Consider the following 24,506-nt stretch of genomic DNA (forward strand, 5'->3'; position numbering starts at 1 on the left):
AAAAAAAAAAAAAGTTTAAGAAGAGCTGGATTGTATTTCTGGCATTAAACCTCTCTATTTAAATTTATGTAAAGATACGATCAACGACTTCCAAGAAATTTTTTTTAAACCTAAAACCCTAAACTTAAATTTGTGAACCCAGATGCAAATAGAAAACCTCCAGCACCTGGCAAGTTCTTTCAGGTTAGTCAAAAACCATGTGTTAATTTGAGTCGTCACATCAACAGATGAGGGCAGGAGGACTTATTTTTGTTTAGGGGTATTTCAGAAAAAAAGCTAAAGTGGGAAACAACAGGCATGAAGCTTCTTCAAGCCAAACCAACAAGAGTTTATCTAGGGTTTTGTCCAGTAATGCACCAAACTGAACCTGCTAAACTGAAAACAGTTTAACCGTTTGTTTGTCCTTTCAGTTACTTTCTGTAGCAATCACCACTGGTGCCAATTTTATTAATGACTCAGTGAAAATACATTTGTGTTTCGGCAAAAAACCACCACTAATTGACTTAAGGGAACAACACACTCAGGTTTGGTTTTGAAAAATATTATAGATGAAATTGAAATTACATGAAGAATGTGAACCACAGAAAGCAGGATGCTACTGCAGTACAATTTATTTGTTCGTTTTGTGTTATCTTGAATAATACAATAGTTTTCACAAGTCAAGGGTTTTTTTGCAATGTTTATTCATAGTTTTCTTAGGAAGTAGTCTCAATGACACTTCTGAAAAGTCCCTGTCATTAAGGCTGGAATGTGCCAATCACAAATATAAAGCGGCCTTTTAGAGCCCTCTTATCCCATTTCAACTCTCTATCACCCCTTCTAGAATTATAAGAGGGTGAACAGTGAAGGATTTTACTTTACTTGCACAAAGAGCTGCACGTATTATTTCTAATCCTAATCCTGAATTCCAGTTCTAATCTGGCTCATCTGAAGGAATGTAGACTGTGAGAAAACACTAATGAGTTTATACTAAATTGTGATTGATCTCCTTTAGGACACACCAAGAATACCTACAGGACTACATACTTCCGCTGAGAGGAAGGACCTTGCTAGTCCACCTTGATTAGATTCAAGCCTCACAGGCATTTCAGGGTGCATCAAACATTTGAGCACTACCTATGGCACTTGGTCCCTAAACTGTGAAGGGGTATTCAAGGAGTGCTACAATAAAATAATATATCCCACCTACCTCTTTCTTTCAGGGAATGCTGGAACATGATTGCTACACCTCTGGAATATGCTCACATTACAAGCACGGATTAAGGCACTCTCCGTATCCTCTCCTCTACACAGAGCAGGTCAGAGCATTTGCTCTGTTTTGGTCAACGCTGCTTCCAAGCCACGAGAAACAAAGATTTACATGCACACATATATGCAGAGCTTTTACACTACAGTTAATAAGGTATTCGTGGAATTGCACTCGTTCTCAAATTTACTCTTTTGCAAACAGCTTGCCATTGAAAGCTTCAAATGGTCCTCATCCTCCTCGCCCTGCCATCTGCCACCACAGCAACGTGCTTCCTAACACGGCCAGCGTGTGCTCAGCAAGTCAAACAGGGAACTAAGTCAGTGCATCACCACAGCAGCCTCTGCCAAGGGTACCTCATGATGAAGGCCTGGCATGACACGCTTGAAAAGCTGCTTTGTGGAAGTCTCTTGCAGGCTTCTTAGTGGGCTACCGATGTCATTTTTGAAAAATTAGTCAGAGCTCCCAACTTCACCACCAGAGCCAATGCCAAACGAGGCATTACTTCAAACTAGAGAGAATCTTCTGGTGCCACTACACCTGAAAGAAAAATGGTAGCTATTTTGCTCAGCATGGTCTTCTGAAACATCTCATGAGGGGAAACCCTTACCATGAAAAGGCAGTGAAACATCATAGAAGAAAGTTTTTTTTATTAGAAGCAGCACTTGTATACTTCCTCTTGATGGTAGCACAAAGCCTGAAAATTGACAGCTTCCAACACTGGTGATATAAGAGCTTAGTGCTACACATGGAAATGCAACAGTCTGACTTGACCAAACTATTAATTTGCAGAGCTGATCTTTATAAAACAGCAATGAGCAATGACTTTGCAATATGATATTAGCAACTCCTGATTTTGAAGGCTATCTTGCCATCTTCCTCTTTAATATTGCCCATAAGTCTTTGGGCTGGATACCAAAGACAGCGGAAGCTGTGCAGAGAACATGTTGCCCAGCCACACCCAGCAGGGTCTTCTCCCATCATGTCATTAAGATGCAATTTTCATATATGAGTGGCCTCCTTCAGCTCAAGACTTCGTATGCTACCCAATAGTGTTACACATTTTTAATAGACTAGCAATTCTCAGTTGCTCAGCAGCATATGTCCAGAATTAGCACATGCTTTTTTCTTAAAAAATAAAAAGGAAAAAAAACCAACCAAACAAAACCACACACACACCAGGGCTAATTGGTTTCTCATTATTTCCCTATTTAGTTATTTTGTGCTGAGCAGTGATACACTTTTGACTCCAGACAAACTCCTTCTGTACTGGTGTCTGTGTGAAGATATTCCTTTGGATTGCAGAACCAAAGAAGAAAGCACTAAGGCAGCTTTCAGCACTTCCCAAGTTATCAGCTAGGGGAGCTGGGGGCATGACACAATAATTGTTTCTTTTGTTTTAGCACAGGGTAATCCCTGCTATATACCCACCTGCCAAAAAAAAAAAAAAAAAAGAAACAAAAAAGTCCAAATATGCAACCACAAGAGAAAGAAACAAAAATTTCTACAAACTGGTGATGGAAAGAATAAGAAAACTGAAAGAAGAGGCTATTCACCTTCAAAGCTTCAGTAAAAGCTCTCCCATCATCACATAAGTGGTCAGAGTAGATATAATAGGTTTCTATAGCAAAAACCAAACTAGGTGCAAAAATACTATCTACAAACTACGCTAAGTAGATTACTTGCATTGTACTAGAGCTGCCAGTTCAGTTCCTTTATAGCTTAGATTGCTTTTCTTTTCTAAAAAACTACACATGTATAGTCTAATGATCATCTGTAATCATACAAGACTACAATGTACAGCTAAAGCTGCATTAAGATTTACAGCATCAGCCAGGCTTCAAAAATGTGAACTGAGATTTCAGATCTTAACGCAAGCCAGTATGAATGCATTGTCTATACTGGGTCTGTAGTCTATGGCCATTTCTATGACCATTCAATCTTAGAAACATATCTCAGTTTTTGATATTTCAGTCATTTAGCTCTTCCCTTTCCTTCAAAGGTCTGGACTCGCACTATTTTTTTTAATTCACAAATTTGATCCATCACTTCCTCTTGTGATTTTCCCAGTTGCAATTTTCTCACCCTTAACACCTCACAAAGCAGGTATATCACAGCACTCAGCAGAGATAAAACTAGAGCAGAGAAGTTATACAGCTTCTCCATAACATTCTTATTTTTCTACAACTTCTACTCCTCACACTTACTGGTTCTGTTTCAGTTACAGCATCTTTTTATGGCCTGTATTCCATTAATGCATTTGGCTGTTCACTCAGGGAGTGTGAAAGGTTGTTCTAAAAGATCAACACTGATTTTTTTAACTGTGCTCTTTGAGTTCAGCTTCTTAGATGCTGAGTATTTGAAACCTGATTTCTACTCTGATTAAAATTCAAAACTTGCAAGGAAAAAAAAAAAAAAAAACCACAAAAATTCTTTATAACATGACCTGGCCTGTGAAGTTTTTCATTTTCAAAGATACTGTTCATTTAACTTGTGCTGGCTGTACAAGCTAAGACTGGACAAGAAAGATGCTTAGTTCAGTCAGGAATTAGCTCTTCTCTACCTCCCCCATCCTTCCACCCCGCTACTACATCAACACGTATTTAGGTACTCATCAATTCGGGAAAAAGGGGAGGAAAACCACTGCTCTGGACACAGCATGTAACAGATAGCGGTGACAGTGTTAATGGCATCAGAATACAAAGAAAAAATAACAATAACTGTCCTCTGCCAAAGCTCTGGTTAACTATGCAGAATGAGACAGAAAAGCATAAGCTATAAAGCTAACATTTTAAGAAAGTCAAAGAAGAGCAAATGTTCCATAGGCATCACAGCGTATTTTCTCAACAATCAGAAGACACTACTGCAATATTCAAAAATTTCCATACAGTGCTTTAAGATGACCCCTTCTGTTTGGAGAAGAAATCCCATAAATAAGTAAGACCTGAAACAGAACCATATGGTTCATGAGTATCGCAGGAACACAGATCAGCCATTTGCATGAAATGGAGATGCCTAAAACTTAGACGGCTTTGGTACTGAGCAGAGAGAAAATTACAACAACCCCCAATCAAAAAAACTGTGCATATTTTGTTGAGATTTCATTTACTTGCACTTCATCCAAATGACTTTAATTGAAACTATCACATATACTGACAGACTTCCCTCATCTGAAAAAAAAAAAAACACACAACAAAAACACTAAATAAAAGGAAAATAAATATTCTGTAACAACAGAAAACAAAGAAAGAAAACTGACATGCATATAGAAACCGCGTACTTGCAAAAGCCTGCTCTTAATGTAATTTGTCATAAACAAAGTGAGCAGTAGAAAGCTTTTGTGGCAGAGGACAGTACAGGAACGCCCAAGTAAGCTCCTGTTGATTTAATATCGTAATGATCACACTAATGCTGATGTCTCCAAGATAACTGCAGCGCACAGAGCTACCTGCAATGCAGCAGTGGTCTGTCTGACAATGATAATGCAATAAATAAATTAATGCCAAAAGACTCTACAACCACAGGTGACTAGTAACAGGATTCATACATTTACTAGATCAAACCTCTGGTGCAGGTCAAGAGCAACAGCAAAATTAATGGTAACTGACATGTGTGGTGGACTATGTGAAAGAAGATGGTAGTTTTAGTCCCTTTCCTGATTGATGGACAGGTGTCTATGATGCACACAACAGTCACAACTGGCACCTCAAAGCATCTCAGATGGACCACGGAGAGTGAAATGTCCTGACTGTGAAGTGCAAAGCTCACACACCCATGTACCACAGCCTTACTTGAACCAACTTCCACACAAAAAAAAAAAAAAAGGAGTGTGTGAGAAAATACACTGTTGCCTCTGGCAATATACTTCAGCCATTACTAACCCTCACAATTAAAGCCTCACTTACTTCTAGTCTGAATCTGTGTGACATCATCTGTTAGCCACACATATTGCGCTCTTCTCTGAGGTGAGTCCTCTGCCTCTCTTTGGGGATAACACCTCCCTGCGACAGGGGTTGACTGGCCAGCTGACTAGAAGACCTTCTAGCACCCCTTTCTCCTCCAGGGCTCATGCTGTGCTCTTTCCTGCATTACACACAGCAATCGCTGCCCAAGGCACTGGAGGAAGCGTTCTTGTTTTTCCCAGTATTTCAGCATGCGTGCAAGTGTGTGGTTGAGGGTGCCAGGAGGGAAAAGGTAAGAATGTGGACTAAGGATGTTAAGGATGCTGCAAGTTCAGCTGCTTGGACGTAGCTGTCCACCACAGCATGTACTTTCCAGGATGGGATCCAGCAGTCTTCAAGCAGCAGCACAATCCACATCAACATCCTGTTTGGTTTGGGCCTACATTCATCTCCACGTAATATGCCCCAGAACAGGGTCAAACACCTGGAAACTCCAGAGAAACTCTCTTAGCTTCAGTGGACTCACGACCAGATTTTTATAGGCAAGATTAACAAGACTTGCCTTTACCTCCTTCACTTACGTCAACTGGCACAAAACTTGTTAGACTCCAGATCTTTTTTTAATCCAGATGTTTTACAATGAGGGTGGTAAAATACTGCAATAGAGGCGGTAGTTGCCCTATCCCTAGAAACATTCAAGGCCAAGATGGATGGGGCTCTGAGCAATGTGATCCAGTTGAAGGTGTCCCTGCTCATTACAGGGGGTTGGACTAGATGACCTTTGACGGTCCCTTCCAACCCAAAACTTTCTATGATTCTATGATCTAATGCAGCAGAATAACACCTAGCTGGCATCCTTTGAAGTAACATCAGGAAAAATTGCTCAGGATTATTTAAAAGTGCTTCCACATTCTCTGTGAGTCCTGACTGACTGCACCAGCTTGGTTAGGACCTGGCTTTAAAAAGGGAGTTCTACCAAGAGATCCAAAGTCACTGCCAGATACGCCATTATTTAAAGCACACTCTGAGATATGTTTCCACATCTGCTTTTGAGTGTCTCTCAAAATCTGAACAGAGATTTTAAAACTTGAACTAGCTGAGAAACAGATTAGAAAGCAGGTGGCAAGAAACCTAATTATTCTCCTCTGTATAGGGGTTTCGTGTGGATTTATAAAACATCTGTGAGTGTTCCATGGACAGCTGTCCAAAGTGCTCTGGAGGAGCCAACCTGATTCATCAGGGCTGTGCCTCTGTGCCTCCATGGGAACAAACATGATGCTGTTGGACATCGCTCTTACTCAGCGGTGACTTCTGCGCATCTGAAATAACAAACTTCATTCCATGCTGCATGCACTCCTTTCTCTTTGACACGCCACCAGCTACCTATATTTTTTTTTTTTCTGATGGATTTACAGAAATGCATCTTTAAACTACAAAATGCTTACCTAAGTGGTTAAGATCCTGTAAAACAATGATGTACTTCAATGGAGCAATAGCCTTAGGATGCTTGCTAAATATAAATTAATTCCAGGCTTGGTTTTATTCGAAAACTGATTTCCTTGAAACACTTCATACAAAAAGAACTAATGATCAATTTTGCACTATAGTTCAGGCCAGACATCGGCAAATTTGTTCCAGTCTAAATCACTTGAATTCTTACAAAAGAATTCTGTCTTGTACTTACTGCAGGCTGCCAGTGTCTAAAGGTACATGTCTTTGAACCCAATTGATTTTTAAACTTTTTTTTTTCCAGTTATTCCAGCATGAAAGCATGCAATAAGTTAAGGCCAAACTTTGATCATGAGCCACCCATAAAGCACACATCCACAAGGATTTGTACCTGATCATCGAGATAATGTCTGAAACCAAATTTCATTAATTTACTTCTCAACAGGCACACGCTATGGCACCTAAACAGATTTAATAAATAGGTTTTTGTGAAACTCTTCAATCATTTTCTACTAAGTCGGCAAGCTATGAGGAACTAAAGCAACATATATCCAAATCCTGCAGTATATAAACCACAGTGGAAAGCATATTCTAAACAGAATCAAGTAAAAATGGTCTGTAACATCACAGAGAGGGGAAATGCTGTAAGTTACTAAAGTAGAAAATAATTCTACAATCTGTAGCAAGTTGGTGTTCACCACATACACTGATGTTTGCTTTTATTCCTTGAGTACTGCATTCTTGTGTATGGACAATGAATCCAACTCAGTAATTTTCATTCTCTACCCACCATTATCAGCTTTAAGTACTGTATCAGAAGTGCATTAAAACAGTTATTACCAAAACTCCAAAATCTGACAAGCAAGGTGTGGGTAATTTGTCACCTATTTGAGAGTTATGGTATGCATCCATATTCGTTTGTTCCAGAGACAGCCAAAAAAGGCCAAATTCTCTTTAACAACATGTTACTACAACACAATGGAGTTTTCAAAATCTAAAATCACTTATTTTCCATGGCTTGCACAGAAAGCTTTAATTAAATATTTGTAGCTTTTCCTATAGGTTGACGAGGAAATACTTGAGATAAAATATTGTTAGCAAGACAAATGCAACTACCACAGTCCAAGAAAAGGCAACTTTTTACAGATGATCAACATCTACATATATACACACATACAAAACAGAGAACCTCGGGGGTGGAGGAGGGTGGGGCGGGGAAGTTTCTCATACCACCGCAATTCCACATTTAAAGGTCTGAGTAACATCAGATGGATTTCTGAACACAAATATAAGCCCTCACCTTTCAAGAGCGAAATCCGAGGGGGAAGGAGAGGAGGGAGACACATAGGGAAAGCATTTCCTCTTGACTTCAGTGGACTTGAGAACAAGACCCAAGCACGGTGTGGATACACAAGCTGTAAACGAACCTACCTACAACCTGGTAAAGATGAAAATACCAAAGGAAATAATACAACCTAATATGTTTCCGAGGCCCTTGTTCCTAAGCAGAAGCATTTATTTGCAAACAAGCAATGCACTAAGACCATGAATGATAAAGTAATTAATAATCAGCTCAGCTCCCAAGCAAACTAAACTTGCAATCCTTCCACTATTTTAAGAACGGGAGAAAAGTTTTAACAGTTGTCTTCAAGACCACCAGCACACAAAGGACCATATTGCATGATGACAAAACTCTTTTAGATGCAAGGGTGAATAAAGCAAGTCCAGCTTCAATCAGCCACTACTCGTTCCAATGCCACTGTGATTTTTGAGACACTATTGGAAACCAGATTAGGAACAGATCTGGAGAAATATAATCCGTCATTTCTTCTGTGGGGGTAGCTAGAGGGAGAAGTGGTGACTTGGTTATATTTAACCCACAAAAGCTCCCAGATCCATTTACCACGCAGCCCCACAAACAGATGCACCACTGCAAGTAAGGAGGTGGCATGCGGGCTGCTGAAACTGTCAGTCACCACCGCAAGAAACACTGGCCTGAGGCTGCAGCTGATCTGTGCCATAATTAGTCTTCCTACTTTTCTAGTCGTGATAATAAAACAAAGCAAGCTTCTATTCATTTTCAAGAACAGCACCCTAGAGGAAACATTATATGTCCCTTACTCAGTACAACTATTTCTCTCTTCAACCAATAGCAGGTTTGAAATTCAGTATGTTTCAGACTTAACAAGCATCAGGCACAACAGAAGTCAAATGGACAGTACAATAAAATCAACAGCTAAAGTTCTGCTTCAGCATACTTCTCAGTTCAAGGTCAACCCTGAATTCACCATCAACTTGATTTTGGTTTTAATCATGGCATACCATGGACATCTTTTAATCAGCTTATCTATTGACTTGCCTAGGAGAGGTGGAAATTCTGTAGTTTAAGGACTGAATTCACTAGAGACTTTTTACATTAAAAGAATGAAAATTAGAGATTCCCAGCAGCATCTTAGGGACAACACCAGCAACTGCCTTACCCACTATTTTGACATATTTCCTGAAAAGTGGAATGCAGAGAAGGAACAAACAAATTTAAGGGGACAACAGTTCCAAACACAAATCAAACAGCAGGATTTTAAGGAGTAGCAAAGCCCAGCCAAACTCCTCTCCCTCCAAGGTAAGCTGGCATAAAGAAGAAAGAACAACAGTCCATCACAGCAGTCTGGTCCCAGCTCTTTCACTGCTTGAGACACAGCAACTCAAATCATTTCTGCTCTTCAGATCAGCTTCCCTTAAGTAAAATGGGGAATAATACTTTATGTTAAATTGTTGGGGACTTACAGATACTCTGCTATATTAGATGTATCATATGAGGGAGCTCTGGAAAAGGACTGCAAACCTCTTACACAACCATCTGCTATAAAGATGCAAGAAAGGGGCTGTCCTAGCTTCAGCTGGGATAGTTAATTTTCCTCCTAGTAGCTGGTATAGCACTGTGTTTTGGATTTAGTATGAGAAGACTATTGATAATACATTGATGGTCTGGTTGTTGCCAAGCAACGTTTATACCAAGTCACAGACTTTTCAGCAAGAAGGCTGCAAGTGCAGAAGAATGTGGGAGGGGGCACAGCCAGGACAGCTGTCCCAAACTGGACAGCTGACCCAAAGGGATATTCCATACCATGTGATGTCAAGCTCAGTATATATTTTGAGGGAAGAAAGAAGAGGGGGATGTTTGGAGTGATGGCATTTGTCTTTCCAAGTAATTGTTACGCGCAATGGAGCCCAACTTTCCTGGAAATGGCTGAACACCTGCCTGCCCATGTGAAGGGGTGAATTAATTCCTTGTTTTGCTTTGCTTGCGTGGCTTTTGCTTTACCTATTAAACTGCCTTTATTTCAACACCCTAGTTTTCTCACTTTTGCCCATCCAATTCTCTCCCCCATCCCACCAAGGGAGAGAGAGCAAGCAGCTGTGTGTGGCTTAGTTGCTGACTAGAGTTAAACCACAACAAGGGCCCAAGTACAAAGAAGGTTTGGTAGTGGGGAAGGGGAAGAAGGAATGTTGTTGTTTATGTGATGCTTCAACTCCACACAGAGGGAAACTTACCTTTACTACTAAATAACACAATCCCATTATTGTTACATTGATTGACACTGTAAGTGTCTCTTCCTTTGCCAGTTGCATTTCTTCTTGTTATAACAGCAGCAACAACAAAATCTGTGACTGGTCCCAAAACTACAGCTGTCAACTATTTCAACAAGAAAATCAGTCTCAAAACACCAATTGTACAGAACAAAAAAATTAACTGAAGATGACTATAAGAGTCAACTGCAAAGTAAGGATTTACCATGGAGTCCTCCACACATCTTACCTCAAGCATAGGACGGGCACTGTCGTGGATGGAAAGAATGTGCGTGATGTTATTCTTACTCAATTGCTCTACATCTCGGGCATCTGCAATAAAGGAAAAAAGGAAGATAATTTCTTTAATCGCTTGAAATAGCCCACTCCCCTTTCCACTGTGCATGTTGAAAATCACTTATCATTGGTACATTTATTTTTGAAGCTTTGTGAAGTAACGCAAAACCCCAAATGCAGCTGTTCTAGAATACCGTAATCAGAGTGGGTAACGGGAAGACACATTTCTAACTCCAAAACAAATTATATACTATATAAAGAACAAGTCTAAGTGACTCAGGAATGTATTCTTAAGTCAGAAGTTTCATGTATTTTGCATCTGAAATATAAGTCTGTGTATGTCTGTGTGCAGGTGACAGCCATTTGAACAAGCAGTCAGAGCTTTATAGGAAACAGCTTACCTCCTCTCTACCCACAAATCCCCCTTCAGGAGATATATTTTCACCTGGGAGATAGACCTTGTGAGATCCAGGTCTGAGGAGTGAACTCAAGTCTATCACTTGAATTCAGGTACTAACAGGCAAGCCAAAAAAATACGTAGAGTCTTATTTCCTGTGGACTAGTAGGGAAAAATGTGCATTTAGCCAATCCATGCCATAATTTTATGTCTGAAAAGAGGCAAAGTTTATAGGGATATCAAAACATATGAAAAAGCAAAACACTAGATCAAGGAAGCACAGTTGTGAAAAGGTGGTTCCTAGACCTGTAACCAAGGGGTTTCAGACATTCAAAACTGGAAAGCAAACTGAGGCGACCGAAAATTTGATGATCGATATTGCAAAAGCATAGGTTTGTTTCTATGAGAAAGAAGGTAAAATCGATTATCTGTCATCAGTGAGCAACTCTCCCTATACTAAACCATTAGCATACCAGAAAATGACCTCAAAGAATCACTAACACAGGTAAAAGTTAGTTTGCATTCATCTACTTTAGAGCTTTTCGCTTGAGAATGGCACACCACACCACACCACAGCAATTACAGCAGTGGTTTTGTGATGTGAACACCTGCCCGCCAAATCTGCCCATATAATCTGTTCACATTAGCCTGGTTGCACACAAAAAAAGAGCACTGACCACAAAGGTTTCAAACCGGTTCTCTCTAGGTACAAAAATAACAATAGCATCACCTGTACATTCTTTATGTATGTGCAAGAGTTCAATTAGTATCTCTTGCTTCATCTTATTCCACTCTATTATAAAGTTTCAGTGCCTTTTCTACATCACAAAGAGGAATTGGACATTTAATTACATTGCCCCATAGACAAGATGCACGTGAGCACAATAATGGGCAATAGAATTTAAATCTAATCCAATTATGAAAGCTTCTCTAAGGCTAATAAAATTGAGAAAAGAGTCAAAAGTACATTGATTTCACTTGCTAATGGTCAAGCCTGCACAACCAATACAGATGCCTAATCCTTCAGGAAAGAATTAACACAAATTCCGTCTGAAACAGTATTAAGGTCTAGCTTCACAGAACAGCTACAATTTCCAAAAAAATCTCAGAGTGAGCATTTCAAAGAAGAAACACCAATGTTTGCCAAGAGAGGCCTTCTAATCCACCTAACCTTCAGATTTATTAGCAGTGTGTAATACAGTCTTGATTCCTCAGAGAACACTTAAGCAGGCAAGGGTTTGGAAGCTCAGAAGCCAGTTTAAGTGCCCCAAAAAATCACTGCTTTCTGTTCTCCAAAGGCTAAGGACAGATTTCAGAGCCTGCTGGCTGGAGCTCATGGTGTTAATGCATAGCTAGCACAATGAGACTCCAATCGTCAGTATGACCCCCATGGTAAGAAATGGCTTGCCATACAAGGCAAACAGCTTTAAAAAGAGATATGGTCCAAATCAAATGTTGACTCCTCTGAATCAATCTGAAAGGCCTAATGGACACAGTACAACTCAAAAGGACTGAGAGATTTTAATTTTTCAGTTAACCAAGGACTTTGGCTAAAGGAATTTCAACAAATCAAAACTATACAGAAAGACAGTGAGATCTCACATATGCCTAGAAACAAGCTGGAAATGGCTATCCCAGACCCACATGCCCAGGCAACCAGCAGGTCCTCAATGTATTTAGGAAATAACCATTCAAATCACAAAAGCAGAGGAGAAAAAGCCTCCCAGACAATGACTGTATTATCTGCATCTAAACTTTAAACTGTTTACAAAGGGGAATTTCCCCGGTTCCCCTAGCACCTGCCATAAATCTCTACAGATACTACAGACAAAGCTATTTAAACAGCAATACAAATGAGATACACCCTGTCACTCGCCGTCTCATACCATAAGCTACAAAAAAATTAAGGGGTTATGCAAAGGACCACCAAAGTCAGAAGAATCACCATTATTACAGCAATTCTAAGTTCTTTACTGTAACACATGCATGACCACATACAGGCTGACAGTTTGAAATCACAGTGTGAAACATCCCATTTCCAAATATAAAGATGAGAAAAACCTATCAGAGTTCATCTTGGGCATCCCTAAAGGGTCCCTCAAACGTGCTATTATTCTTCACAGTCGGTTGCCTAATAGTCTGTTTCATACAGCAAAACTCTTCTCAGCTGATATGGACTTTTGAGTAAAGCCTTCAGGAAACTCTTCTCACACAAAAGGACACAATTTACACTGGGGAAGTTTTCTTCTCTCTCTCCCACACCCATATTTAGCTTCTTTTCCCTCAATTTCAACCTATGACTCCTAGCTTAACCTCTACTCATATGCAGAGAGCTGCAAACACTTAATTGCAAATGCAATGGCAAAGTCATCAAAACGGCATGGTGTGGGGGAGGTGGTCATAATTTGTTTCCCTGCAGCACTGGGAAGCCTTACTATGTGGCTGAGGAGCAAATCACGTCACACGTTGTGCTTCCATCCCTCATGTGGAAAAGGAAGACAATACTGCTCCGACCACTCTGATTAAGACACATCAATGAGGGAAGGGCTCCAAAGCTGGAGTGATGAAGTCTCAAATATACATACAACCATTCTCTCTCTATTTAGTATTTTAGTACCTCCATAGAGATGCAAGGTGAGGAAAAAAGATTTATCCTTTTGTAGAATTAGATGGGAAGAAACAGCTGAAGAGTCTTTCCCACCTCTACTGCTAGCAATTAAATACAAAAGCATCCTGTCAGGAACAGGGGAAAAAAAGCATCACAGTGATATGGGCCTTATCTGCAATGTTTAACCACAACTCACGTGTGAATTTAGAAGATTAAATATCTCCACAAAATAAGCGAGATTACTTTATTTTCATTTTGTCACCTTTCTTCCCCTTAGCCACCTAACCTAAACTAAAAACATCCTCCCCTTCTTTCTCTTCCAAAGCCGGCATTTATGACTTTGTTGTTAGTCCGAAAGGACAGATACGCTCCTATAACACAGTAAGCTAATGAGTATTAAAGTTTCCAGTATAAAATTTTAGGCTATGTATGCAAAAACAAGGTAAGTGCTTAGAGAAGGCAAGTCAGCCCAGTACATGCAACAGTATTACATCTCAATCTACAGATGTACAGAGACTTCAGTTTCATCATCACTGGATTTACTATTATTTTTTAAATAAAACAAATTTTTGTCTACACTTTATTTTCTGCTTTAGAGAGAACTACAAATAGACAGCTAAAGGAGGACCTCCTCTCCAGTGGTTCTGAGCACTAAGAGCTAATACTGAGAATGGTTTCCCATCCGGAAAGCTTTGTTCCACAGTCCAGTGATCCGCACTTACAGAGACACACACAGAAACTAAGCACATGAACAAAAACGTCACATCTCCTCTTCCCACTTCACACCATGTTCTAGTATATATTCTGTCCCAGTCTCGCAGAAGGACATTTTTGGGGTGTGAGAAAGGTGAGGAAAAGGGTCCAGTACTCTGTTTAATGAGAACATCTATAATATGTCTTCTTCCAAAAGATGACTCTGAAAAAGGGAATAGTATCGTCACCCTCTCCTGTTTTCAGTACCTGAAATAAATCCTTAGAAAAGGGAACTTTTCGCTCCCCCAAAAAAAGCAACTGTTAACAGGAATTAACTGGATCTAGAAACACAGCAGAACTACTTAGAGGGCACTGCCTTTTTATACACTGAGTTATGGGAAGGGCAGAAACTTCCCCAAGACTCTTCAGCTCATCCATAGCAACACTGGACTCTTTGGGGGGAATTAAACCTCATATTGTGGCTTTCCTTTTGAAATCAAAAAGCCCCCAAATATACCATTGGAAAAACTTGAATCTTCCAGATATGATTACAATCAAAGAAGGACACGAGCTCTTTAATATTCAAGGTAGGAACACCGTTCAGCCTCTGGTGGTTGCTACCACTACACCTTTTGATTTGGAAACAAATAAGCACTCATTTAGAACCCCATAACAAAATAAATGGTATTTTTGATATTTGTGCAAAAGCTAAAAAGCCATGTCATATCAGTAGCTCAAGGAACAAAGTACTTATTTTTATCATTAGCACAGGTGCCTTTCAAGGTACATCATTTTTCCAGTGCAGAAGGCACGTGGGCATGCAATCCCACAATAAATTCTCTGTCTTTTGAGAGGATTGAATTTCATCTGTACGATACAACTGGAACAAGCCAAAATCAGCCCCAAACTGGAGGCAGGAAGAAAAGTTAACCTCCTCTTTTCCTTCCCTCATTTTTCTCTCCTCGCCTCCCAACTTCAGCTTGCAAAGAAATAACTCCTCATTAACTTTCACCAGAGCTCTGTTTCCTTCTAGGCTTTCAGACCAAACTCAGTCTTGGTGTTTTGTATGGACATCTGTCATTTTTGACTTTTTATGCCCTCTAGCTGTGCAATCTCAAATACACTCCACAGATTTAATGTGCTAGTGACGAGTAGCATCATGCTTATAGATCTCAAAAGATAACAAGCACTTAAGCACATGCCTAGTTCTATGCTTTTTCAGTAGAGTTTTCCAGAGACATACTCAAGTCACATAGACTTAGTGGGATTTCAGCATGTACTTTGGTGCTTTCCATAATCAGGACTACAAGTAACTTTCTACCCTGGAGGTCCTAGGCTGGGTACAAAAAACTCTCTCATTCTTTGTGCCTAGAGGTTTGCACAGCAGCAGCAAACTCAGCTCCCATTTCTGACACAGATTTATTCCACAAGATTTTCTTAGGCCTCAGGTCGTCTCCCAGTCAAATGCAGAGGAGTTTGTACTTCCTCAGTCAGGGACTGTTTTTAAGTTTATTACAGGTAAAAAGACATCAAAAAACCATATACATAAAGTAGAAACATATAGAAACATATATACATAAAGTAGAAACAATACTGAATATTGAATAATAATTCCCCAAATGGAACAATTGCTGAATGCCTTCTCCAGACAATGGCCCTCCAGGATTAGGACCGGGAAGCTGCCATATGATGAAAGGCTGAGAGAACTGGGTTTGTTCAGCCTTAAGAAGGCTTGGGGGAGACCTTATCACCATGTTCCAGTATTTAAAAGGTGGCTACAAAGAAGATGGAGACTCCCTTTTTACAAGCAGTCACAGAGAAAAGATGAGGGGTAATGGGTAGGGGTTAGTACTGAGGAGATTCCGATTGTACACAAGAGGGAAATTTTTCACAGTGAGAACAATCAGTCTTTGGAACAATCTCCCCAGGGAAGTGGTGGATTCCCCAACACTGGACACCATTAAGATTCAGCTGCACAGGGTGCTGGGCCATTTTGTCTAGACTGTGCTTTTGCCAAGGTTGGACCAGATGATCCTTGTGGTGCCTTACAACCTGGTGTTCTATGATTCTATTATTACAGTGTTTAACATCCTTTAACGTCCTGCTTTCACTTGGCAGGGAGTCACCCATCTGAGACAACTGTGCCTCTTCCCACTCGGTCAGTGTCCTCAGAGGTCTCCCACGTTGTAGGCAGACAGGAGTGTGAGTAGAACAGTACTTCTACAACTGCAATATGGAAACCCTGCCTGCCCAAGTTCACCAAAGAGTGACCAACTCACCTTCTGGAGAAGCTCCCTCCTTTCCATCCCCTGCACAGAAACCTGGAGGGTACCACAATGTCTCAGGCCTGTGTCTGGGCAAGATACACAATGCCAAGGATTCAGTGTTATTCCTCTTACTGACCAAATGCAATTCAAGCTATTGGTCTCAAGCTGAAAAAATAGGAAACTGCTCAAAAGTGCATTATAGGAAATAATTTTGTAAATCCATGTCTTTAAAAGTATCTAGACATTTCAGCTGCCCAAATCAGGATATCCTAACCAATCCCAACTGAATATGTTGCTGAGTATTTCTCAGTCAACAATTCCCTTTATGGCAGTCTCAAAACTCATTAGTCACGTTTTGAAAAAGTGCCACAAATCAGAACATGCTCCAGGAACACGGTAATCAAACTTCTTCAGAAAAATACACTGGTGATTATCCATCAGCCTGCTCCTAAATGGGATTATTTTGCTGCAGACAGCTCACGGCTGTTGCTCTTAAGTAGCTGGCAGGGGGAGTGTGTGTGTTGGGGGCAGAAGATGCAGAAAACCACAAAATCATGAAAATTTGCTTTTGTATTAGTGAAGTACTGTAACACTAATCTTCTCTCTTCCTGTGTAAGTATGGTAGCTAATCTGAGATTACAATAACAGATACAATGGTAGAACATAATGATTATATGCAACGTGAGCAAGGGTCACAGCAATAAACAAACATTTTGTTTCATTTTAATACATTTATAAAACAGACCCTGTAACACAAACACAGAGATTAACGCTAACCCACTCTCAATCTCTCTTATGGAGGTAGCTGAAGCATTTCAGCCTCTGCTTTTTTTCAGCTAGACTCCCAAAGCCACTGCCTACTCACACTACCTTCACGTGCTCGTCTCTATGCTTAAAAGTGCCCAGACGTGCCATTTAAGGACCATTTGCAAGGGGCACAGCTGAGCGGACAGGGCAGCACAAGTGAGAGGGTCGCGGGCCCTGGCATCAGCACAGATGCTGACTCACTCCACAACCTTGGCCAACTCCCCTCAGCTGGCCAAACTGCTCATCAGCTGAAAACAGAACTGCACCAAGAAACACATGCTCCGGCTGAGTTTCGCTCCCCCCGGGCGGCCTGTCAAGGGCTCACTAGTGGGGCTGCCGGAGAGAGAGGGACAGACCGAGAGATATGATCCCCAGGCTCATCTTGCCCACCCTGCCCAACAGTTTGAAACCTAAAGGAGTCTACTATCAAACATCTTCCCATCCTACCCCTCTCCTAAATTATTTGACAGGAAAAAAAAAAATATACAAAATGAAGCAACATGGCTGTCAGTTTTGTCACTGAGTCATGCGGGGGTTCATGCAAAGTGTTTTCAAAATTATCCTCTTTATTTTCCTTGTTTCCTGCTTTCTTTTTTCTCCTTTCATTACCTATTTCCACCAGTATAAAGTCACCTCCATCCTCTGATTTCCCTTACCATGATATGATTAACTCCCTCTCACACTATTGTACTTGTGTTTCCATTCCAGTGTGGAAAAAGTCAGTTTTTATCTTCACATGGACCTCTGGGCTGCCTCTCAAGGTGACTGGCTCCACTGCCAAACACTAGACTAGCAACATGGTTCAGCAGGTCCAGAAGCTGGTAAGTTACGCAAAAACCACAGAACTCACAGGTTTCAGGATGGAGGGGAAGATATGGTGAGCATGAGGAAGACAGGAGGTGCAGCATCACCTAAATCCAATGCATACATTGTCAAATCTTAACAGACCAGTTGTGGTATCAGGCAGACCAGGAAGGTCAGTATATGGCAGCAGCCCCTATTAGTCCACCTTTGCTGTTGTACCCAAGCGTAAGAAACACAAGATCTACATGTATCAAAATGAGTGTGCAGGCATAACCAGTTTACTTCTGAGCAGGGACAGTCAGCTGGAACTAACACTAACAGAGTGCTTTGAGAACAGGTCATTTATTTGGATGTCTCCATAAAGTTTCCTGTGTTTTCTAAATATGGTTCTGTTTTTCTGTACACAAAAAAATCAACCTCATGCAAACAGGAAAAAAAATCCAGAGAATCTTATATTTGCAACATGGACAGCACAAGTATCAGGGGTCAGACAGCAATCTGCAGACCTATCAGTCTGGCAAGTAGTGATAACAGAACTCTTTAGCAGTTGTTATAAATAACCAAAATAATTAAAGCAATGAGCAGGAGGCATACTAAGCCTTTACTTATAAGGAGGGCTTGAAATATGCCTTACAAAGAATCTGCCCAGCTCATAGGCTTGCCTGCCAAGCACAGGAATCATTTCAGGCAGGTCAGTGTTAAGGAATTCCAGCTGAAGCATGCTCCGAGGAGATGGCGTTCATTTTTCTTTTCTTAAAGTACTTGCAGCACATTGCACGGATGACAGAGCACATAAGTTCTTCTTTAAGTGCTACCAGGTGAATCCAGAAATGAAGCAAGATGGCATTAAAGAAGCTGTAGAGATGTCAGAGAATTCCATAGGCCTGCAAAACAACACCTTAAGACCCCACTAAGTAATCTTAGAGATAATGATAAAACTAATCTTACCTTTAAAGTTGCCAATGAACAAGCCAGGCAGAATCTGTGAGAAAGAAATATAGTATCAAATATAGATATCTTGTGGTAAGACAATTTGACAAAGTTCAATTTGCATACAGGATGGAACATACTACTTTAGCAGACCATTGTCAAATGCAATCTAAAAAGCGCCGACAACATTTTATGCCTCTTTGCAACCTTCTCAAACTACATCGCGCTAGGTATGCCGCGCTTTGACAGCATTTGTTGACAGCTGAGGGGTGTTAATCATGCAGACTTTCACATAATGGAGGCTCTCCAAGGGTAGCAAAAGTGGTTTACTAAAACAAAGTGGGCCTCACAATGTGCCACTCCCCCTGCCTCCCCACCAGGGCAAGAGTTATCCTCATTTAACTAATGATGAAACTTCATACAAAAAAGGTGATTTGCCTAAAGTTGCTAAGCAAGTTCGACAAAGCACTACAAAATGACAGCCTTTGAGTCTTTTGAAGTGCAAAGCCACACAAGGCAGGGCACAGTTCTTTGACAGAGGAAATCACTGCAAACAAGGAGCAGTGTATTCACATAGAAAGAGAATTTAGGAAAGTCCACTAGCTGCATGTTTCTCTCCCAGATCCACCCACTCAACCCAACACTCCCAGAAGGCTGCACAGGTCTCGGTTACAGGACTTTCTTTAACTGGGGAATTTCAAGGTCAGGCTGAGTACCAGTCTGCAGTCTGAGGACACGTGCAGCCACACACAGAGGCAGGTGACACTGTGGTTCTACCCCTCCCATCTTCTCATAACCCTCCTAACTTGGGAATAGCAGTAAGGACACAGAAAAACCCCAGGCGCACCAAGTACACACTTTCTGGCCAAGAATTTTGTTCACTTCCACCTGAACTCTTTGACATATGCCCATACCCTTTGAAGGTATCAGAACTGCGGTGGCGAAACTGTATGTATGATCCATTTTTCTTAAGTGCATGCAGCACATACCACCAATACAGATATGTCAGCACTGACTTCCTAAAGCCTTAGCAACACCCAAGTGTCACCACAACAGCAGCAACAGTCTCTCAGATGCAGCTATTTAAAGGGATAACTCCACCCATTTTGCTCAGTCCGGCAGCCGCGAAGTTCCGAAAGTCATGAAGGACTTTTCATCGGGAATTATCGCCCCAGCCTCCGTTTCACTGCAGCCTTCCTGCTGAAGGGCAGCCCAGCTTACCAGACAAAGGCTAGCAGGTCAGCAGAAGGGTTTGCAAAATAGCTACTGATTTGCCTTAAATTCAGGGCTTTCATCTGATAAAAATGTTGTGTTCACTGTTATTTATCTAGCCTTGCAGAAAACAGAAGGGCTGCAGCACTCCCCACATTCTCTGCAGCTTTGGTTTGTGCAAACATTCCTTCCTCTGAGCTTCGCTGGGTGATCTCTCTCCCCCTGCCACATCACACCAGCTCTAACCACAAGGCTCAGTTCTGCCACCAGTACTGGAAGATCACTTCTCTGGGACCCTTGCCGTACCCTGCTTAAAAATTAAGAGCTGCTTGACAACACCCGCTAGACAAGAAAATGGTTCTTCAGTCTAGTACAAACATGCACCTGTAAATTTTGCACAGATAAGCTCAGACAGCTTTCTTCCCTTGCCTTCCCTCTTCATTTGTACAAATTTGACATTCCTACAAAGACAGCAAAAATCAGCAGAGCAGTTTCCAATGCCAGGGTATGGAGTAGGGAAAACAACCCTTCCAACATCCTGCTGTCCCTTTCTGCATGCACTAGACTAGTGGTTTCACAGACAGAATCATTATTTTAAGCACACTTGATGACTCTGTTAGAAGTGCAGTCCAAAGGCCACCATCTCAGGCCAGGAGTCAGAAGCTCATAGTTGCTCCAGAGAGCAGAGTACCCAATGGCCCTTGGCAAGGGCCAAATTCTGCAAACAAAAAAACATACCCTAAAGCAAAAGACAGTCAAGTTATGACCTAATTTCACCAACCCCATCACCCCAGCCAGGTCCCTCAACTTAAGCCCGGAAAAACAAAATAAACACCACAGAAAAAAAGCTTTTCTGATCTTTGTAAATAGCTGCCTGGTATTTCCTATCTGCAGCACATATCTCAAATCACATCACCAGTACTGTAGACTATACCATTTCAGACTCCAGGACATTATTTCTGCATCAAATATGTGCTCTCAAGAGAGGATAAAAGCTTAAATTCCAGTCACAGTCATTAAGGTTAGACATTATAATTTAAAGCTACCAAAAAACACTGGGGGGGGGTGGGTGGGTGTACAAAAACGAGGCTGCTTAGATTGGTGTTGCCAAAGGAAGAAAAATCCAGAAGTTAGCATTTGTGCATGATGAAGCAGCACTGTATGCTAGATAGGAAATTAGGACACCATGCAACCAAGGACAGATGTTTCCCCTGTTGTCCTAGTCATTCTAGAAGCAAGAAACATTACTATGGGTGAAAGCTACCTGGAAAGAAGTGAATCTTCATTCTGTGCTGACTAATACTTCAGCACTAGACTATGGCTGGGAACTTTCAGCTGTGTCATCTCACACTGCCTTCAGTAACTGCAACTCTGGGCCCCGCAAAATGAAGGCCGATGGCTGCTAGGGGCGTGAGAGAGAAGGGATGGGAATCAGAAAAGAAGAAAAATAAGGTGGTTGTTTTTGTGAACTTTTCAGCCACTGCTTTATGAATAAAAACAGTAGCCGCTTTATATCATCCAAAACATTGAAAAAATTACCACGGACCGAAATAACAGATGAAGAGCGCACAAGCAAGCAATAAGAACAGCAACGCCTGTCTTTGTTCCTGTCTCGCATGAGAACAGCCCCTGTTCTCCACTTCGCACAACATCAGAGCCCCGCAATTGACAGCAAATGCTTCTCATCAGTCCTCACGCAAAATGTGCCTCTCTAGAAAGCGGCTTAAAGAGCTACTTTGCTCCCATTTCCTATACAGACACTTACAGTAAAGCACCTAACTCCTTGCCTGACGCTGCTTCTAGATGCACTAGTACTGATGGGCACTCTGGTCAAGTTCATGGGGCTTTCTGCAGAGATAGACAGGCACTGCAGATGAAGCAGAGGTGCCCACCTTGTCCAGCGGTACAGGAGAGCGGCACGGGTCAGGGGAGGGATTTGCTGCTGATGCAAACTGGTGCAGCTTCGCTGGCTTCCACAGAACTGGTTGCATCAGCTGCAACTATCCACACTGATTTTACATTTCTTATTAATTAGCTCCTACAACGAACATGGCTTATCTGCCCTTTCTGTAGAGATAACACTCAGCTCACCCCTTCAGAAGAGTCTGCATGAATAACAGGCAGTTAACAGGATGAACAAGAACTAATACCCAGGAAAAACTCTTCACTAAGCATAACCTGTTCACAGATAGTTAAGACCTCTAGACTTCAGCTCCTGAAAAACACCTTTGTAATTTTCAACTACAGACTTCAGCTTGAACTTTGAATACATGTTAAAGTTAGCCATTAAGCGTGAGACAAATCAGGCCACCCAGATAATTTCCCAAGTCAGACCCCATTACTCATCCTGTACTTTAAAGATATAAAGAAAAAAAAAATCACTGAAAATTAGTAGTAACTAAGTCAATGAATACTCATTGGGCAATTCTCCTCTGAGCAGAATAAGTATGGTATTTATGAACCAAGCTTTCAGTTTAATTTGGGAAAAGTCAGGAGTCTTGGATGGGCTTAAGAAGAAAAAAAAAAGGAAGCACAGCTAATTTTATAGAGAACACTAGCAACAAAAGACAAACTCCATCTAAAAAGAACACTAGGCCTCCAGCCCTTGACCAGCACTAACAGCCACATAAAGTCAGGTGTATTTGCCATTTACTATGAAATACATCAATATCATGTGACAGAAAAATAGGAGGGGACCATGCCACTGAGAAAGACTCAGCATCCAAGAGCAGCCACAGCAGCTGCAGCAATCTCTGGAGCTTTTCCTTACCATACCCGTTACAGGTCACCACTAATCCTCTTCCCCTGGCATCAGTACAAAGAGATTCCCCAAATTAAATAATCCACCATCGGATAAGCTGCTTATTTTCTCCTACTGTCTGCATATAGCTCTATTACAAAAAACACACTTCAGTTGGAAACTAAGGGAACTTGTACTGATAGCCCACACTGAGTCAAGCAAATATCCCCCAACATCCGTGCTGATGACTCCAGGCTTCCCCTTGCCCCTCCAGTGTTCACTGACCGATGAGATCAAAAGGAACAGATGATCTAGGGGCACATTCTGAAGGTGGCAAGCACCAGACCTACACACAGGACCCCTACAAAAATAAACCCTGATGGCCAGGACCCAAACACAGTTGTAGACTCCTTAAAGGAGCCAGCTCCTCCTGAACTGCTGAACATTTCATCCTCATGGATACAGCCATAAAAAGGGAGGAGAAAAATCAAAGTGGCGCTATGCTTGTCCCAAAAACTCCAGTTGGTACATGTCAGGACAACACTTGACAGAATTAAAATGACCAAATTGCCTGGAGTCACAGATTGCTGATTCCTGCCCACACAGTACCACAGGAAGATGTAATGCAGACAAAGAATGCTCAAAGGGCTGAGAATAGTCTTTCCCACCCCGCCACCAGATTGCAACTTTAACGTCCCATATCCTGTCACTCTAAATGTTTTGATAATTTAAAACTCTCCCAGAAAAATACTACAAACATACTAGGAGTCTACAAAAAGTTTTTCCAGCTGTGTTTCTTCCTAACTGGCCTGCCCTAGAAGGTACTTCCAAGGACTGGCTACATTATCCCCAGGCTTTGAAACCAAAAATGGAGAGAAGGTCCAACAAAGGTTCTACCTCCTACCTGCTATCTTGGTTGGAATAACCAGCCAGATCTTTCCCCTACCTAGAGGCATTGAAATAGAAACTTTATCTATAGGATGAAAAGGCTTCACCTCCCAGGTGGCACGCTAAGCACTCTGGATGTTCACCTATCTGACTTCCAGGGGCAAAGATGTCAGGACTTTGACAACTTGTGAGCTTTGTCAGAGGCCACGCTCTCAGCAAATCTACTCCTAAAGTACTCAAAGCAGGATGTCAGACAGAAGAAATGACTCAACTTCTGTTCCTTATAGTAAGCTATATATAAAGGGCTAGTTACCACCAGTTTCAAACTTCAGTTTAAAACAGAGGTGGAGATACAGAGAAAAAAAAGAAAAAATCACAGTTGTTCCTTGATAACCACCATGACATGCCAGGGGAATGGGCACTTACGATAAGCCCCTACTGCCAAAAGGCCAACACCCTTTGCCAAACAGATCCATCTTCCTTCCTTACTGCCATCTCCACTGGGGACAACCACTTCCCTGTCCCACCAGCACGGGGGCCAGCCCTCCAGCCCGCATCCACCAGTTGCTCTGTGCCCTCGGAACCTGCACTGGCCGGCGCGGGGGGTGCGGGCCAGCGCCCACCATCCTGTTTCAGGGAAGGGGGAGCAAGCCACGGAGAAGTTAAAACGATTCGATCCCGCGCTCGCTGACTTCGCTG

General features: G+C 41.5%; 1 protein-coding gene across 2 annotated transcripts in view; it reads right to left on the reverse strand.

Annotated features, from left to right (window-relative positions):
* Window positions 1-24,506, reverse strand: part of DUSP22 (dual specificity phosphatase 22) — a 45,098-nt gene that overhangs the window by 19,289 nt on the left and 1,303 nt on the right. For both annotated transcript variants that reach the window (XM_071804535.1, XM_065831011.2), the window contains exons 2-3: window positions 18,986-19,019; window positions 10,415-10,497 (exon numbers count right to left, since the gene is read on the reverse strand). In XM_071804535.1, the coding sequence (XP_071660636.1) occupies window positions 10,415-10,497; window positions 18,986-19,019 (117 nt within the window). The remainder of the gene's footprint in view (window positions 1-10,414; window positions 10,498-18,985; window positions 19,020-24,506) is intronic.

This window comes from Patagioenas fasciata, chromosome 2 (assembly GCF_037038585.1).
Source record: "Patagioenas fasciata isolate bPatFas1 chromosome 2, bPatFas1.hap1, whole genome shotgun sequence".
NCBI lineage: Eukaryota > Metazoa > Chordata > Aves > Columbiformes > Columbidae > Patagioenas > Patagioenas fasciata.